Raw genomic sequence first — 19,543 nt, forward strand, 5'->3', positions numbered from 1 at the left:
AGACGCCGCCAATACACACACAGACACAGCCATTCCCGCCACTTGCATTGCCCTTCCCCACCCCCCCCCCCCCACCGCCCCCCCCCCTCACACAATAATACCCAAAGAAAGGCGCCAAACACAAAAGAAAGGCCCAACAAGACACCACTTTTCCCGCCTCTCACGCTCTCGGACATACAAAATAGTTCGAAAGTAACGGGAGAGGGAGAGGACGGAGGAGAGCCGGCAAGCCGCCGAGAAGGAGCGGGCCAACGGGCCGCCACACACACACACACACGACCGGATCGAACCTGTTGCGAGTCGAACCTGGTTCGAGCTGGTTCGAGCAGCGGGTCGATCCGGGCCAATGCTGAGCCGGCACCAATACCACAAATCCCACCAACACCAAAACGACGCCGCGCCCTCATCGACAGTGGGAGTGAAGATGAGGATGAGGGTGAGAGGAAGCAGGCCAGACGACGGGGCCGCCATCACCAGAAAAGGCAAACTCTGGAGGAGCTGGAGGCTATTGTTCAGGAGCAGTTGAGGCAGCACGAGCTGCGGGAGCAACAGCAGAAGCAGCAGAAACGGACGGCAGATGCAGCCAACACCAACACAGTTGCCGATCCTGCCACTATGCCGCAATCTGCACAGCCAACACATGCCCCTGCCCCTGCCCCTGCCACTACTATAATTGCCAATAGCCAGACCCACAGCCATCACCAACATCGACAACAGCCAATACATAGACAATCACCAGCCATTCACACAGGCAATACCACAATTAACAATAGAAATAATAATGACGCCAATACAAATACACCTGCCACTACCAACACCAACACCACCACCGCCATCACCATCACAAACACCCCTGCCACTACCACCGACGATGACATCCGGCACGGCGAATTCGGGCATCAGCCCAGCCAGGAACGTGGCTTGAGGATCCTCATCCGAGGACTCTCCCACTCCATGCCGCCGGATTGGATTCGCAGCAGTATGCTGAACGAGGGGTACACGGTTCGGTTTGTGAGGGTGATCACCGATCGATTTGATCGCAGCCGCCAATTCAACCTCTTCGAGGCTGAGATCGCCGCCAAACCGGACCGTGGCCAATGCGGGGTGTTAAAGCTGCGACGCCTGGGGGGGAGGCCCGTCACGGTTGAGAGACTTGGAGTCTCCCGTGACCCTGCCCAGTGCCATCGATGTCAGGTGTTTGGCCACACCCGCGCATACTGTAGACGAGCTGCTGTCTGCATGAAATGCGCGGGTGGACACCTGACGACGGAGTGCAGCAAGCCGAGGAACGTCGCTCCCAAGTGCGCCAACTGCCAGGGCCAGCACATCAGTGCCTACAAGGGTTGCCCATCCTACAAGGCAGCCAGGCAGAGGCTCGTGGCCCACAGGGTCGCCAGGGAGGAGGAGAGACGCAGACAGCAGCCACAGCCAAGCCAACAGCGACACCAGCCAATACAACGTCGCCAGCAGCAGCCACATCCACAGCCACATCCACAGGCACTCCATAATCCGCAGCAGCAACGCCAACACCAACCGGATCGGCAGCATCGGCAGCAGCATCGGTATGGCGACCAACATCCCCAGCCATCGACCAGGGGGCGCCAACACCAGAGGGTCCAGCCGATGCAGCCGATCGCGAATGATGCCCCGACGCCACGCCAACACCAGCAGCAGCAGCGGCCAGACGCCCAGTGCGATGGCAGCTGCGCTCAAAACCTGCAATTATACGTACAGCGTATAACAGAGTTGGAAAGGAGGATCGAACAGATGGCAGAGCAACTCACCAAATTGGCTGCAGCAACAGCAGCAGCAGTTCCAATAGCCGCCAATACAGCAGCAGCAGTAGCCATATCGGACGGTGAGCCGGATATGGACATGGACGACGACAGCCAATGGACCGATGAAGAGCCTTATGAGGACCTACGTAGGTTCCTAAATGGACAATCCAGTGACGACTTCGAAAGCGACGGATTATACGGCGTCTACTGATTGCGACAAATAGCAGAAGCTTAATGCCAATGCCACCTTAAAATAGACAATAATTAAACACAATTAACAACAATCTGCAAATGACCATTAAACATACTCACCTGCTATTAAACTGACAGAGCTGCCCCTCCAGCAGCTGCCTCGCCACTCCTGCAATTCTCTCGAGGCATAATGGGCGAAATTTGGAGGCCTCATCAGCAGCACTACCGCCAATCCAACAAAAGTCCAGAGGCCAGCCACTAAAACACAAAGAAAAACAGTCAATTCACGCCAACACGAAAAACTGCCAAAACACAAGAAATTCACTCTCCCCTGCCAATCACCAGACAGAGCTGACCAACAAGAAGCTGCCTCGCCATCAACATCATCAATTTTCTGCCAAAGGGGCGGAAAAGGAGGCCTCTTCTGATGACGCTGCCGCCTGACCATGGCCGTGACGTCACGCCACTCCGAACCAACAGCTGCCAATTCCAACGACGACGCAGATGCTGGCGCCTGTTGCCGCTCCACTGGGTTACACCCGTCTCTCATGCCAATTATGTGAGGGCGGGATGGCCTGGTGTTGAGCCGCCGGACGCCAGCAAATCCTGCAAAAGGAAGAAGAAACAGGAGGGAGAAACAGACTGCCAAAACACAAAATACTCACCTGCTGTTTTACGCCAACACAAACCAGACAAGGGTCGCCACAAATAACATCCAAACGCCGACAGTACCTGCAAATAAACACGAATTAAAATCAAAGCCAAAACAAACACCTCCTCATCTGGGTGGCCGGACCAGCAGCCATTCAAAACGCAACTACAAACCGTCGATGAACGTGGCCGAGGAGGCCAGGCCAATACTACTGACAACGCATCCTGGGTGGCCGGACCAGAGCCACTCGAGGCCAGACGAGGGTCGAACAGACGCCACAGCGACGGCGGCAGAGCGGCCCGCAGAGGCGCCCTAGCAGCAGCAGCAGCAGCCAACAACACCAACACCAACACCGCCAATAGCAGCAGCAGCAGCAGAGCCCTCGGCGCAGGCGCCAATACCAACGCCCCAGCCAATGCAGAGCGCCGACGCCACAGCCACCCAGCGAGTGAGTACCCAGCCATTGCCATGGCCGATATATCCACGGCCACAGCCACTCCCCCCTCGAGCCCCATCACATCAGCAGCAACAGCAGCGCCAATACCAACTGCAAATCCCGCAACCCCGCCAAATCCCAAAATCCCGCCAAACACAAAGGGAAAGGCCGAAAAGACGCCACTTTTCCCGCCTCTCACGCTCTCGGACATACAAAACTGTTCAGGTGTAACGGGAGAGGGAGAAGACGGAGGAGAGCCGGCAAGCCGACGCGCAAGAGCGGAGCGCCAAAACGGCCAACGGGCAGCCACACACACACACACGACCGGATCGAACCTGTTGCGAGTCGAACCTGGTTCGAGCTCGAGCAGCGGGTCGATCCGGGCCAATGCTGAGCCTGCACAAATGCCGTCAGTCCCACCAACACCAAAACGACGCCGCGCCCTCATCGACAGTGGGAGTGACGATGAGGGTGAGGGTGAGAGGAAGCAGGCCAGACGACGGGGCCGCCATCACCAGCAGCGGCAGCAGCGGCCGCCAATTGGGAAGCCGAAGAAAAAAAGGCAGACAATGGAGGAACTAGAGGCTATTGTCCAGGAGCAGCTGAGGCAGCACGAGTTGAGGGAGCAACAGCAGAAGCAGCAGAAACGGACGGCACATGCAGCCAACACCAACACAGTTGCCGATCCTGCCACTCTGCCGCAATCAACACAGCCAACACATGCCCCTGCCCTGCCCCTGCCCCTGCCACTAGTATAAATACAAATAGCCAGACCCACAGCCATCACCAACATCAAAAACAGACAATACAAAGACAATCACCAGCCACTCACACAGATAATACCACAATTAACAATAGAGATAATAATGACGCCAATACAAATACAAATACAAATACACCTGCCAATACAAACACCAACACCACCACCGCCATCACCATCACAAACACCTCTGCCACTACCACCGACGATGACATCCGGCACGGCGAATTCGGGCATCAGCCCAGCCAGGAACGTGGCTTGAGGATCCTCATCCGAGGACTCTCCCACTCCACGCCGCCGGATTGGATTCGCAGCAGCATGCTGAACGAGGGGTTCACGGTTCGGTTTGTAAGGGCAATCACCGATCGATTCGATCGCAGCCGTCAATACAACCTATTCGAGGCTGAGATCGCCCCAAACCGGACCGTGGCCAATACGAGGTGTTGAAGCTGCGACGCCTGGGTGGGAGGCCCATCACGGTTGAGAGACTTGGAGTCTCCCGTGACCCTGCCCAGTGCCATCGATGCCAGGTGTTTGGCCACACCCGCGCATACTGTAAACGAGCTGCTGTCTGCATGAAATGCGCGGGTGGACATCTGACGACGGAGTGCAGCAAGCCAAGGAACGTTGCTCCCAAGTGCGCCAACTGCCAGGGCGCCCACATCAGCGCCTACAAGGGCTGCAGCGCCTACAAGGCAGCCAGGCAGCGGCTCCTGGCCCACAGGCCCGCCAGGGAGGAGGAGCATCGACGGCAGCAGCAGCAGCCAACACAACACCGACAACAGCCAATCCAACGCCGCCAGCAGCAGCCACATCCACAGCCACTCCATAACCCGCAGCAGCAACGCCAACACCAACCGGGTCGGCAGCATCGGCAACAGCATCGGTATGGCGACCATCATCCCCAGCCATCGACCAGGGGCGCCAACACCAGAGGGTCCAGCCGATGCAACCGATCGCGAATGATGCCCCGACGCCACGCCAACACCAGCAGCAGCAGCGGCCAGCAGCTCAGTGCGATGGCAGCTGTGCCAAACATCTAAAAGAGAGCGCCATTAAACTCAAAATGCTGGAGGAAAGGTTGGCAGCAATGGCCACGCTGATCGCAAACCTGACAGAGGCTAGAGGCGGGGGCTTGGCAGCCATGCCGCCACTACAGACAACACCACCTACACACCCGCCGTCACCACAACCAGCCGCCAATACAGCAGCAGCAGTAGCCATATCGGACAGTGAGCCGGATATGGACATGGACGACGACAGCCAATGGACCGACGAAGAGCCTTACGATGACCTACGTAGGTTCCTAAATGGACAATCCAGTGGCGACTTTGAAAGCGACGGATTATACGGCGTCTACTGATTGCGCCAAATAGCAGAAGTTTAATGGCAATAGAACCTAAAAATAGACAAAATTAAACACAATTAACAACAATCTGCAAATGACCATTAAACATACTCACCTGCTATTAAACTGACAGAGCTGCCCCTCCAGCAGCTGCCTCGCCACTCCTGCAACTCTCTTGAGGCATAATGGGCGAAATTTGGAGACCTCATCAGAAGCACTACCGTCAATTCCAACAGAAGTCCAGAGGCCAGCCACTAAAATACAAAGAAAAACAGCCAATTCACGCCAACACGAAAAAACGCCCAAAACACACAAAAACACACGTACCTGCCAATCACCAGACAGAGCTGCCCCCACAGCAGCTGCCTCGCCATGAACATCATCAATTTTCTGCCAAAGGGGCGGAAAAGGAGGCCTTTTTTGAACCGATGACGAACGTGGCCGAGGAGGCCAGGCCAACTCTGCTGACAACGCATCCTGGTGGCCGGACCAGCAGCCACTCGGATGCGGCCAATCGACAAGTAAATCGACAACGTATCCTGGTGGCCGGACCAGTTGCCACTTGGATGCGGCCAATAATAATGACAGTCTGACATCACACACCGATGTCAACGCCAACACACTGGACAACGCATCTCGGGTAGCCGGATCAGTGCCACTCGGTCTGCTGCATTAAACCAACAGACAGATGCAACGTGGGCGGCCGGACTAGAGCCGCTCGCCATCTCCAACTTTGCCCACGATGCACGCCAACACCATCAATCCAGCCATCGCCACTAAACAACACACAGGGGGACAACAGAGCAGGCCGGTATACAGCGTAATGTTCGCATTGCGTTTGATATACATGCAACTGCTCCGTTGTTGTTTGTCCTCCTGTTAGAAATAAAATAAATATAATTAATATGTTTATATGTGTGTAAATGTATGTCAATTATCGTTTATTTTACCTTGTCTGCATCAATGTTCTTGTTGTAGATGTCAATCCTGTTGTTTTTTGTAGTTTTTGCATGTCCGTAGATAGTTTTAGTTACTTACCTGTGATATTAGAATTAAGTTTTTGTAAATTAATGTAGTTTTTCTGTAGTTAATTGTATATTTTTCGTAGTTTTCTAATTAGTTTTACCTTCTTACTCTTCTTCCCAACCTATCTGCCATTCCCATAATTCCCCTTGACACGTGGTATTACCAAAAATACCACGCAAATACCAGACTATGACCGATAGCACACCAAAAAGCCATTTCAAATTTAAAATGCATTTATCAATGCCCAGTGTGTTATCGGTCGCAAATTCGGCAATTTATGCCCAGCCAATTCCTCCCCACCCCCTACCCACTTCAAAGGCCACTAAATGCCAAATGCGGTTGAGCAGGAGCAAAATTAACACTGCCAACCTCCGCCACTCTGCCAAACGCCCCAATAAAGCCATTTCAACCTCCCATATGATGCTATGCGGTCGACTCTTCGGAGAGTCACGCGCCCGGATCGAAAGATCCGGAAGTTTACAGTATCCGGGCGGTTATACGGGAGCAGGCATTTACCCCCCCCCCCCCCCCCCCCCCACCAACCCATCCTATCCCATCCCCCAACAACAGAGCAGCCACAACACACAGCACAAACATAAGACACTGGCCGCTAACCAACGACAACGACAACACACACAGCCACTAAAACAAACGGCTATTCCAATTCTCCATTGCCTACTTATCGGTGCTGCTGCCCTCGGACCACTTTCATCTCACTCAATATTGGGTGAGTGAAAGTGGAACCGGGGGTGAGAGCACCGGTAAATGACGATCGGCGATCGGTCCAGTCGAGTTGAGGGGGAGAGTATGGGAGTTGGCGGACATGTGAGAGTACCACCATGAACCTCGTCCGCCACTCTCATCTCGTCCACCCGCTCGAGAGGTCGCGATCGTCGGACGTACGTGCCATAACAAGAGCGGAGCGCCAAAACGGCCAACGGGCCGCCACACACACACACACGACCGGATCGAACCCGTTGCGTGTCGAACTTGGTTCGAGTTCGAGCAGCGGGTCGATCCGAGCCATAGCCCAGTCAGCACCAATACTACGACAAACAGCAGCAACTACACAACCACAATCACAGCCAATCCCACCAACACCAAAACGACGCCGCGCCCTCATCGACAGTGGGAGCGAAGATGAGGATGAGGGTGAGAGGAAGCAGGCCAGAAGACGGGGCCGCCATCACCAGCAGCGGCAGCAGCGGCCGCCAATTAGGAAGCCGAAGAAGAAAAGGCAGACAATGGAGGAGCTGGAGGCTATTGTCCAGGAGCAGCTGAGGCAGCACGAGCTGAGGGAGCAACAGCAGAAGCAGCAGAAACGGACGGCACATGCAGCCAACACCAACACAGTTGCCGATCCTGCCACTCTGCCGCAATCAACACAGCCAACACATGACCCTGCCCCTGCCCCTGCCCCTGCCACTAGTATAAATACAAATAGCCAGACCCACAGCCATCACCAACATCGACAACAGCCAATACATAGACAATCACCAGCCATTCACACAGACAATACCACAATTAACAATAGAGATAATAATGACGCCAATACAAATACAAATACACCCGCCAATACAAACACCAACACCACCACCGCCATCACCATCACAAACACCCCTGCCACTACCACCGACGATGACATCCGGCACGGCGAATTCGGGCATCAGCCCAGCCAGGAACGTGGCTTGAGGATCCTCATCCGAGGACTCTCCCACTCCACGCCGCCGGATTGGATTCGCAGCAGCATGCTGAATGAGGGGTTCACGGTTCGGTTTGTAAGGGTGATCACCGATCGATTTGATCGCAGCCGCCAATTCAACCTCTTCGAGGCTGATATCGCCCCCAAACCCGACCGTGGCCAATGCGGGGTGTTAAAGCTGCGACGCCTGGGTGGGAGGCCCGTCACGGTTGAGAGACTTGGAGTCTCCCGTGACCCTGCCCAGTGCCATCGATGTCAGGTGTTTGGCCACACCCGCGCATATTGTAGACGCGCTGCAGTTTGCATGAAATGCTCGGGCGGGCACCTGACGCCGGAGTGCAGCAAGCCGAGGGCCGTCAATCCCAAATGCGCCAACTGCCAGGGCCAGAACATCAGCTCATACAAAGGATGCCCATCCTACAAGGCAGCCAGGCAGAGGCTCGTGGCCCACAGGGTCGCCAGGGAGGAGGAGCGTCGCAGACAGCAGCCACAGCCAAGCCAACAGCGACACCAGCCAATACAACGTCGCCAGCAGCAGCCACATCCACAGCCACTCCATAATCCGCAGCAGCAACGCCAACACCAACCGGATCGGCAGCATCGGCAGCAGCATCGGTATGGCGACCAACATCCGCAGCCATCGACCAGGGGGCGCCAACACCAGAGGGTCCAGCCGATGCAGCCGATCGCGAATGATGCTCCGACGCCACGCCAACACCAGCAGCAGCAGCGGCCAGACGCCCAGTGTGATGGCAGCTGCGCTCAAAACCTGCAATTGTACGTACAGCGTATAACAGAGTTGGAAAGGAGGATCGAACGGATGGCAGAGCAGCTCACCAGATTGGCTGCAGCAGCAGCAGCAGCGGTTCCAATAGCCGCCAATACAGCAGCAGCAGTGGCCATATCGGACGGTGAGCCGGATATGGACATGGACGACGACAGCCAATGGACCGATGAAGAGCCTTATGAGGACCTAGGTAGGTTTCTAAATGGAGAATCCAGTGGCGACTCCGAAAGCGACGGATTAAACGGCGTCTACTGATTGCGACAAATAGCAGAAGTTTAATGCCAATAAAACCTAAAAATAGAAAAAAACGAGGGGGAACGTTGTGAGTTGCTGCGGACACCGCAACTCTACGGTTATACCCGATACTAAGTCAGTATAACTCTCCTCCGGCAGACGCCGCTAATATTAAACGACACGACAAAGAGTGCTTGCGAGAGAGACAGAAAATCAGTCTGAGCGTGACGTCGGGCGCTGCGTAGCCACTGAAAATTGATTTCTTGCTTTTGGCTACAAAAATGTTCCGATCTGATCCAGATTCAGCAATCTGATAGATATGGTCATTATCTATGATTCTGCGTTTTTAGTTTTCTCGAATGTGCAATATTGTGGATGCAACAGATTTTCGTCTTTTGTGGGGGCGAAAAGTAGTGGGGCGAAATTCTGAGATATACGTTTTATAGTGAGATCTAACAGAAGTGCGGATACCAAATTTGGTTACTCTAGCCTTAATAGTCTCTGAGATTTGTGGATGCCCCAGATTTTCGTCCTTTGCGGGGGCGGAAGGGGGTGTGGCGAAATTTGGACACAAAACGGTCAAGGTCCGATATCACAAGAGTGTGGATACCAAATTTGGTTGCTCTGGCTCTTATAGGTTCTGAAATCCTTGAACTCATATTTTGCAATTGACAAAACCGACCATGAAACCTGTGTGCTAGAGAGAGACAGAGCGAGAAAGAATGAAATTGTTTTCTTGATTCTGGCTATAATCATTATACGATCTGGTTCAGATTTTGCACTGTAGAAGATATGGTCATCCTCACCGATTCTGCGTTTTTGGTTTTATCGTATCTTTAAAAATGTGGATGCCACAGATTTTCGTCCTTTGTGGGGGCGGAAGTGGGCGGGGCGAAGTTTTGAAATATTTTTAAAGCAGTGACATATCACAGAAGTCTGGATCCAAAACATCGTTGCTCTAGCTCTTATAGTCTTTGAGCACTAGGCGCTGAAGGGGACGGACGGACAACGGACGGACGGACGGACAGGGCTCAATCGACTCGGCTATTGATGCTGATCAAGAATATATATACTTTATGGGGTCGGTAACGATTCCTTCTGGACGTTACACACATCCACTTTTACCACAAATCTAATATACCCCAATACTCATTTTGAGTATCTGGTATAATTAAACACAATTAACAACAATCTGCAAATGACCAACAAACATACTCACCTGCTATTAAACCGACAGAGCTGCCCCTCCAGCAGCTGCCTCGCCACTCCTGGAACTCTCTTGAGGCATAATGGGCGTAATTTGGAGGCCTCATCAGCAGCACTGCCGTCAATTCCAACAGAAGTCCAGAGGCCAGCCACTAAAACACAAAGAAAAACAGTCAATACACGCCAACACGAAAAAAAAAAAACGCCCAAAACACACAAAAACACACGTACCTGCCAATCACCAGACAGAGCTGCCCCCACAGCAGCTGCCTCGCCATGAACATCATCAATTTTCTGCCAAAGGGGCGGAAAAGGAGGCCTTTTTTGAACCGATGACGAACGTGGCCGAGGAGGCCAGGCCAACTCTGCTGACAACGCATCCTGGTGGCCGGACCAGCAGCCACTCGGATGCGGCCAATCAACAAGTAAATCGACAACGTATCCTGGTGGCCGGACCAGTTGCCACTTGGATGCGGCCAATAATACTGACAGTCTGACATCACACACCGATGTCAACGCCAACACACTGGACAACGCATCTCGGGTAGCCGGACCAGTGCCACTCGGTCTGCTGCATTAAACCAACAGACAGATGCAACGTGGGCGGCCGGACTAGAGCCGCTCGCCATCTCCAACTTTGCCCACGATGCACGCCAACACCATCAATCCAGCCACCGCCACTAAACAACACACAGGGGGACAACAGAGCCGGCCGGTATACAGCGTAAGGTTCGCATTGCGTTTGATATGCCTGCCGGTGCTCCGTTGTTGTTTGTCCTCCTGTTAGAAATAAAATAAATATAATTAATATGTTTATATGTGTGTAAATGTATGTCAATTATCGTTTATTTTACCTTGTCTGCATCAATGTTCTTGTTGTAGATGTCAATCCTGTTGTTTTTTGTAGTTTTTGCATGTCCGTAGATAGTTTTAGTTACTTACCTGTGATATTAGAATTAAGTTTTTGTAAATTAGTGTAGTTTTTCTGTAGTTAATTGTATATTTTTCGTAGTTTTCTAATTAGTTTTACCTTCTTACTCTTCTTCCCAACCTATCTGCCATTCCCATAATTCCCCTTGACACGTGGTATTACCAAAAATACCACGCAAATACCAGACTATGACCGATAACACACCAAAAAGCCATTTCAAATTTAAAATGCATTTATCAATGCCCAGTGTGTTATCGGTCGCAAATTCGGCAATTTATGCCCAGCCAATTCCTCCCCACCCCCTACCCACTTCAAATGCCACTAAATGCCAAATGCGGTTGAGCAGGAGCAAAATTAACACTGCCAACCTCCGCCACTCTGCCAAACGCCCCAATAAAGCCATTTCAACCGCCCATATGATGCTATGCGGTCGACTCTTCGGAGCGTCACGCGCCGGATCGAAAGATCCGGAAGTTTACAGTATCCGGGCGGTTATACGGGAGCAGGCACTCTCATCTCGTCCACCCGCAGAGCAGCTCACCAGATTGGCTGCAGCAGCAGCAGCAGCGTCGTTTTGGTGTTGGTGGGATTGGCTGTGATTGTGGTTGTGTAGTTGCTGCTGTTTGTCGTAGTATTGGTGCTGACTGGGCTATGGCTCGGATCGACCCGCTGCTCGAACTCGAACCAAGTTCGACACGCAACGGGTTCGATCCGGTCGTGTGTGTGTGTGTGGCGGCCCGTTGGCCGTTTTGGCGCTCCGCTCTTGCGCGTCGGCTAGCCGGCTCTCCTCCGTCTTCTCCCTCTCCCGTTACTCCTGAACAGTTTTGTGCGTCCAAGAGCGTGAGAGGCGGGAAAAGTGGCAGTGAGAGCGGCGTCTTTTCGGCCTTTCCCTTTGTGGTTGGCGCGGTTTTTGTGACGGGTCTCGAGGGGGGAGTGGCTGTGGCCGTGGATATATCGGCCATGGCAATGGCTGGGTACTCACTCGATGGAAGGCTGTGGCGTCGGCGCTCTGCATTGGCTGGGGCGTTGGTGTTGGCGCCTGCGCCGAGGGCTCTGCTGCTGCTGCTGCTATTGGCGGTGTTTGTGTTGGTGTTGTTGGCTGCTGCTGCTGCTGCTAGGGCGCCTCTGCGGGCCGCTCTGCCGCCGTCGCTGTGTCGTCTGGTTGTCCCTCGTCTGGCCATTCCTCTGGTCATGGCTGGCTGTTGGTTTGTGTGTTGGCGATCTGCTGCCTGTTTGTTGTTCTTTAATTGAAAAGTGTCTTGTGTGTGTTTGTGTTTAATGTAATTTATTGGCACTTTTATTCTCTTTTTGGTTTGTGATGTGGACGGGAGCAAAAGTTTGTCAAGGTAAGTAATGGGTGTGGTGGAGGAAGGGCGGCACGGCACGGCACACGACAGACACCACAAAAGAGAAAACAAAGCACAACAGCAAGACAACGGAAAACGGCGACACGAAAAAACGACACGAAACGGTTATGGCACGTACGTCCGACAATCGCGACCTCTCGAGCGGGTGGACGAGATGAGAGTGGCGGACGAGGTTCATGGTGGTACTCTCACATGTCCGCCAACTCCCATACTCTCCCCCTCAACTCGACTGGCCCGATCGCCGATCGTCATTTACCGGTGCTCTCACCCCCGGTTCCACTTTCACTCACCCCAATATTGAGTGAGATGAAAGTGGTCCGAGGGCAGCAGCACCGATAAGTAGGCAATGGAGAATTGGAATAGCCGTTTGTTTTAGTGGCTGTGTGTGTTGTCGTTGTCGTTGGTTAGCGGCCAGTGTCTTATGTTTGTGCTGTGTGTAGTGGCTGCTCTGTTGTTGGGGGATGGGATAGGATGGGTTGGGGGGGGTAAATGCCTGCTCCCGTATAACCGCCCGGATACTGTAAACTTCCGGATCTTTCGATCCGGGCGCGTGACGCTCCGAAGAGTCGACCGCATAGCATCATATGGGCGGTTGAAATGGCTTTATTGGGGCGTTTGGCAGAGTGGCGGAGGTTGGCAGTGTTAATTTTGCTCCTGCTCAACCGCATTTGGCATTTAGTGGCATTTGAAGTGGGTAGGGGGTGGGGAGGAATTGGCTGGGCATAAATTGCCGAATTTGCGACCGATAACACACTGGGCATTGATAAATGCATTTTAAATTTGAAATGGCTTTTTGGTGTGTTATCGGTCATAGTCTGGTATTTGCGTGGTATTTTTGGTAATACCACGTGTCAAGGGGAATTATGGGAATGGCAGATAGGTTGGGAAGAAGAGTAAGAAGGTAAAACTAATTAGAAAACTACGAAAAATATACAATTAACTACAGAAAAACTACATTAATTTACAAAAACTTAATTCTAATATCACAGGTAAGTAACTAAAACTATCTACGGACATGCAAAAACTACAAAAAACAACAGGATTGACATCTACAACAAGAACATTGATGCAGACAAGGTAAAATAAACGATAATTGACATACATTTACACACATATAAACATATTAATTATATTTATTTTATTTCTAACAGGAGGACAAACAACAACGAAGCACCGGCCGGCATAACAAACGCAATGCGAACATTACGCTGTATACCGGCCGGCTCTGTTGTCCCCCTGTGTGTTGTTTATTGGCTGGTTGTGAGTATTGGCGTGCATCGTGGGCAATGATGGTCTTGATGGCAAGCGGCTCTGGTCCGGCCGCCCACGTTGCATCTGTCTGTTGGTTAGTGTTGGCTGCTGCACTCGAGGGGCACTGGTCCGGCCACCCAACTGCATTGTCATCGTGTTGGCATTGGCATCGGTGTGTGATGGCAATGGTCGGAGTTATTGGCCGCATCCAAGTGGCGAACTGGTCCGGCCACCAGGATGCGTTGTCGATTTTAATTGTTGATTGGCCGCATCCAAGTGGCTGCTGGTCCGGCCACCCAGGATGCGCTGTCAGGTGGATTGGCCTGGCCTCCTCGGCCACGTTCGTCGTCAATTTGTAGTTGCGTTTTGAATGGCTGCTGGTCCGGCCACTCAGGTGAGGAGGTGTTTTTTTTGGCTTTTTGATTTTAATTTGCGTTTATTTGCAGGTGCCTTTCGTTGATTTGGATGTTGTTGCTGGCGACCCTTGTCTGATTTTTGCTGATTGTTTGCGGGTGAGTATTCGATTTGGGCCCTCCACACTTGGCCCTGACCCTCCAGATCGTCGAATGGATCGTGGTCGGTCCATTCGTCGTCATGTTCGTCGTCAATTGCTTCGCAGTCCATATCGGATTCGGAGTCCGATATGGCTGCGGCGTCATGGTGCGTATTTGCAGTTGGTCGTGGTGATGGCTGTGTGGATGCTGCTGCTGCTGTTTTTGTCTGAAGTGGCGGCACTCCTCCCGTGCTCTCGTCCCTTGCCTGCAGCAGGTTTGTCAGTTTCGTCAAAATTGCTGCCAGCTTATCCTCCAGCTCTTTAATTTTTACGGCATATCTTTTCAGGATATGGGCACAGCTCCCATCGCACTGGGCGCCTGGCTGCTGCTGTAGCTGGGGTTGGCGTGGCGTCGGAGCACGATTTGGGATCGGCTGCATCGACAGGACCCTGTGGTGTTGGCGCCCCTCGGCCAGTGGCTGGGGATGTTGGTCGCGATGCTGTAGCTGTTGCCGATGCTGCCGACCCGGACCGCGTTGGCGTTGCTGCTGCGGCTGTGGGTGGAGTGGCTGTGTGGGTGGCTGCTGCTGCAACTGTCGCTGTAGTGGCTGCTGGTGACGTTGTGATGGCTGCTGGAGACGATGTGCTGGCTGTTGCTAATGTATTGGCTGCTGCATTTGCTGTGGCTGTTGCCGTAGTGGCTGAGGCTGCTGCTGCTGCCGTCGATGCTCCTGGACAGCGACCCTGTGGGCCAGGAGCCGCTGCCTGGCTGCCTTGTAGGCGCTGCAGCCCTTGTAGGCGCTGATGTGGGCGCCTTGGCAGTTGGCGCATTTGGGATTGACGGCCCTTGGCTTGCTGCACTCCGTCGTCTGATGTCCACCCGCGCATTTCATGCAGACAGCAGCTCGTCTACAATATGCGCGGGTGTGGCCAAACACCTGACATCGATGGCACTGGGCAGGGTCACGGGAGACTCAAAGTCTCTCAACCGTGACGGGCCTCCCACCCAGGCGTCGCAGCTTCAAAACATCGAATTGACCACGGTCCGGTTTGGGGGCGATCTCAGCCTCGAAGAGGTTGTATTGGCGGCTGCGATCGAATCGATCGGTGATCGCCCGAGTAAACCGGACCGTGTACCCCTCGGCCTGCATACAGTCCCGGAACCAGTCAGAGGGCGTGGAATGGGGAAGACCTCGGATGAGGATCCTCAAGCCTCTGTCCTCCACAGGCTGATGCCCGAACTCGCCGTGCCGGATGTCATTGGCAATGGCAAGGGTGTGTGTATTGGGAGTGGCAGTAGTTGTGTTGGTGTTGGTATTGGCGATGGTGCTGGTGTGAGTGGCGGTGACGGTGTTGGTGTTTGTATTTGTGTTTTGTGTTTGCTGCCGCTGCTGGTGATGGCGGCCCCGTCGTCTAGCCTGCTTCCTCTCACCCTCACCCTCATCGTCACTCCCACTGTCGATGAGGGCGCGGCGTCGTTTTGGTGTTGGTGGGATTTGTGGCATTGGAGGAGGCTGGGCTATGGCTCGGATCGACCCGCTGCTCGAGCTCGAACCAGGTTCGACACGCAACAGGTTCGATCCGGTCGTGTGTGTGTGTGTGGCTGCCCGTTGGCCGTTTTTGCGCTCCGCTCTTGCGCGTCGGCTTGCCGGCTCTCCTCCGTCTTCTCCCTCTCCCGTTACTCCTGAACAGTTTTGTGCGTCCAAGAGCGTGAGAGGCGGGAAAAGTGGCAGTGAGAGCGGCGTCTTTTCGGCCTTTCCCTTTGTGGTTGGCGCGGTTTTTGTGACGGGTCTCGAGGGGGAGTGGCTGTGGCCGTGGATATATCGGCCATGGCAATGGCTGCGTACTCACTCGATGGAAGGCTGTGGCGTCGGCGCTCTGCATTGGCCTGGGGCGTTGGTGTTGGCGCCTGCGCCGAGGGCTCTGCTGCTGCTGCTGCTATTGGCGGTGTTGGTGTTGGTGTTGTTGGCTGCTGCTGCTGCTGCTAGGGCGCCTCTGCCGGCCGCTCTGCCGCCGTCGCTGTGTCGTCTGGTTGCCCCTCGTCTGGCCATTCCTCTGGTCATGGCTGGCTGTTGGTTTGTGTGTTGGCGATCTGCTGCCTGTTTGTTGTTTTTTAATTGAAAAGTCTCTTGTGTGTGTGTGTTTGTGTTTAATGTATTTATTGGCACCTTAGTTCTCTTTTTTTTTTTTTTTTTTCTTGTCTATCACAGTTTTCTCTTTTAGATTGTGCTGTTTGTGATGTTTGTAGTGGCACAGGAACTAAAGCTTGTCGGAGATAGTAGTGGGTGGGGTGAAGGAAGGGCTGTGGCGTGGTGGATTGGCGAGGAGCACTTTTCCGCGTTTGGAATGGTCATGTACAGCGGCGAATGGTGAGGGTGGGGTGGGCGACACAAAATGGCTGCTGCCTGGCTTGGCTTGGCGTCGTCTGGCCTTCACTGTCTTTATTTTTTGGCACCAGAGCACAAATGACACGGCAAACGATATACGACAAACAGTCAAAACGACAAACGACACGGGCAACACTGATGGCAACGAACAAACAAGCTTGCGATTTTATTTTATTTTAATGGCGGCGGCGATGGTTCAATTATTATACGTCCGACGATCGCGACCTCTCGAGCGGGTGGACGAGATGAGAGTGGCGGACGAGGTTCATGGTGGTACTCTCACATGTCCGCCAACTCCCATACTCTCCCCCTCAACTCGACTGGCCCGATCGCCGATCGTCATTTACCGGTGCTCTCACCCCCGGTTCCACTTTCACTCACCCCAATATTGAGTGAGATGAAAGTGGTCCGAGGGCAGCAGCACCGATAAGTAGGCAATGAAAATGTTAATGGCTGTTTGCATTAGTGGCTGTGTTTGTTGTTGTTGGGCAATGGCCCGTGCCTAATGTTTCTCTGTGCTGTGTGAATTGGCTGATCTGTTGTCAAGGATGGGATGGGATGGGAAGGGGGAAAATTGCCTGCTCCCGTATAACCGCCCGGATACTTTCAACTTCCGGATCTTACGATCCGGGCGCGAAACGCTCCGAAGAGTCGACCGCATAGCATCTTGTGGGCGGTTGTAATGGCTTGTTGGGGCGTTTGGCAGAGTGGCGAAGGATGGCAGTGTACATTTTAGTCCTGCTCAGCCTCATTTGGTCTTCGATGGCATTTGATGTGGGTGGGTGGGGTGGGTGTGGGATTGGCTGGGCATAATTGCCGAAGTTGCGACCGATAACACACGGCATTGATAAAAGCAATTTGAATTTGAATTGGCTTTTTGGTGTGTTATCGGTCAAGTCTGGTATTTGCGTGGTATTTTGGTAATACCACGTGTCAAGAGGAATTATGGGAATGGCAAATAGGTTGGGAAGAAGAGGACGGAAAAAGGTAAAACTAATCAGAAACTACGAAAAATATACAATTAACTACAGAAAAAACTACATTAATTTACAAAAACTTATTCCTAATATCACAGGCAAGTAACTAAAACTATGGACAAACTATCTACGGACATGCTGTAACGGACCTGCTTCTTGGTTCGCTTGAGTTTGCTGGGCTCGCTCAGCGGTCGGCCGATTCGTCGCAACGTATTTTTATTGTTGCCCCCAACGACAAATGATAAGACCTTCCTTTTCTTTAATCGAATCTCTCTTTATTCGTACTTATATTAGGACTTAAGGCTAGATGCTACAATTCAGCTTATCTATGGATCTCCACCACGCGTGGGCTCTCGTCGGGTGTGGCAGCGTTGAGGCTATTGATTGGCTATTTGACCTCCGCTATTGCTTTGGCCCGCCACGCAAATCCGCACTCTACGTCTCGCACTCCCCTCTTAGCTTCCGCCGGCAACTGTGGATCACCTCTTAACTTAGACTCACTCTGGGGGCAGGCGGGGCCTGTCTTCCTGTTGCTATTCACTTCACTGCACTTCTTCGAACCGTACCGGGTATTACTCTCACGTTTCGGCGGGGTTTCAACGTGCGCGCGCGATCACTTCTCCACGGAAAAAGAGACCCGCTTCGTTGCCGCAGCCTCCTTTTATAGCCCCTTGACGGGCCCCGGCTCGGCGTTGGTAGTTTTCCATCGCCGTCTCCTGGTTTCCACGACCTTCGTAACGGGGCCTGGCCGGTGGCGTGATCCCATGCCCATATTTGGTCATGCGTCGGATCGCTGCCGGCCCGATCCCGCCGTCTCCTCTGCCTCTCGCGTTTCTCTTGCTCCGAGAGCGGGACACTTCTCCTCTCGGGGCCCTTGGCCTCTTCGCCGCATCCGGATATCCGTGGGTATCTGGGCTGACCTTCGCCTTATCCAGCCAGCCATCAGCCTTTATCCGACCGTCCCACCGCCTTTATCCGGCTATGCTTTGGTCGAATTCGGCCTGTGGGAACCACGGTTCCTCACACCCCCCTCTTTCTTCCCGCAGCGGAATACTCCCGTTTTCCACGACCTTGCGACGGAGTGTGCTTTCCTCATTCAAACGGCCCCATTTTACGCGCGCTCCTTACGGCATCTGGGATCACGGGCGCCCGGGCGCCCTCTGGCGCGTTTGCTCGGGCGGCGCTGCCAGCCCTTGCAATTTTCTGGCTGGGGCCGAATCCCCACCTATCGATAAGGTGTAGGGGCGTTTAGGCGATCCACTCGATATCTCTCCCCAGTAAGTATTCCACTTTTCTCTTTTTCGTCTCTCTTTATTCATTTTCTTCCCGCGTGTTTCGCCCTTGATTTTTTCTTTCTTTTTTTCCTTTTGCTCTTTTTTTTCCTTTCCCCTTTTTATACCCGATACTCAAAATGAGTATTGGGGTATATTAGATTTGTGGTAAAAGTGGATGTGTGTAACGTCCAGAAGGAATCGTTTCCGACCCCATAAAGTATATATATTCTTGATCAGCATCAATAGCCGAGTCGATTGAGCCCTGTCTGTCTGTCCGTCTGTCCGTCCGTCCGTCCGTCCGTCCGTCCGTCCCCTTCAGCGCCTAGTGCTCAAAGACTATAAGAGCTAGAGCAAGACATCTGTGATATGTCACTGCTACAAAAACATTTCAAAACTTTGCCCCGCCCACTTCCGCCCCCACAAAGGACGAAAATCTGTGTCATCCACATTTTTAAAGATACGATAAAACCAAAAACGCAGAATCGTAGAGGATGACTATATGTTCTAGAGTGTAAAATCTCAACCAGATCGTATAACTATTATAGCCAGAATCAAGAAAACAATTTCATTCTTTCTCGCTCTGTCTCTCTCTAACACACAGGTTTCATGGTCGGTTTTGCCAATTGCAAAATATGAGTTCAAGGATCTCAGAACCTATAAGAGCCAGAGCAACCAAATTTGGTATCCACACTCCTGTGATATCGGACCTTGACCGTTTCGTGTCCAAATTTCGCCACACCCC

At 52.9% G+C, this 19,543-nt stretch overlaps 1 protein-coding gene across 1 annotated transcript; it reads right to left on the bottom strand.

Moving 5' to 3' along the window:
- Nucleotides 1–8,553: 8,553 nt before the first annotated feature.
- On the bottom strand, nucleotides 8,554–10,387 carry LOC117194679. The gene is made up of 4 exons (XM_033399191.1): nucleotides 10,353–10,387; nucleotides 10,135–10,273; nucleotides 8,732–8,972; nucleotides 8,554–8,663 (listed from the first exon to the last, which is right to left on the bottom strand). Exons 2-4 carry the CDS (start codon nucleotides 10,226–10,228, stop codon nucleotides 8,657–8,659), a joined length of 342 nt encoding a protein of 113 aa, XP_033255082.1. The 5' UTR covers nucleotides 10,229–10,273; nucleotides 10,353–10,387; the 3' UTR covers nucleotides 8,554–8,656.
- Between the last annotated feature and the right edge of the window lie 9,156 nt (nucleotides 10,388–19,543).

Source organism: Drosophila miranda (assembly GCF_003369915.1).
Source record: "Drosophila miranda strain MSH22 chromosome Y unlocalized genomic scaffold, D.miranda_PacBio2.1 Contig_Y3_pilon, whole genome shotgun sequence".
Classification (NCBI taxonomy): Eukaryota; Metazoa; Arthropoda; class Insecta; order Diptera; family Drosophilidae; genus Drosophila; species Drosophila miranda.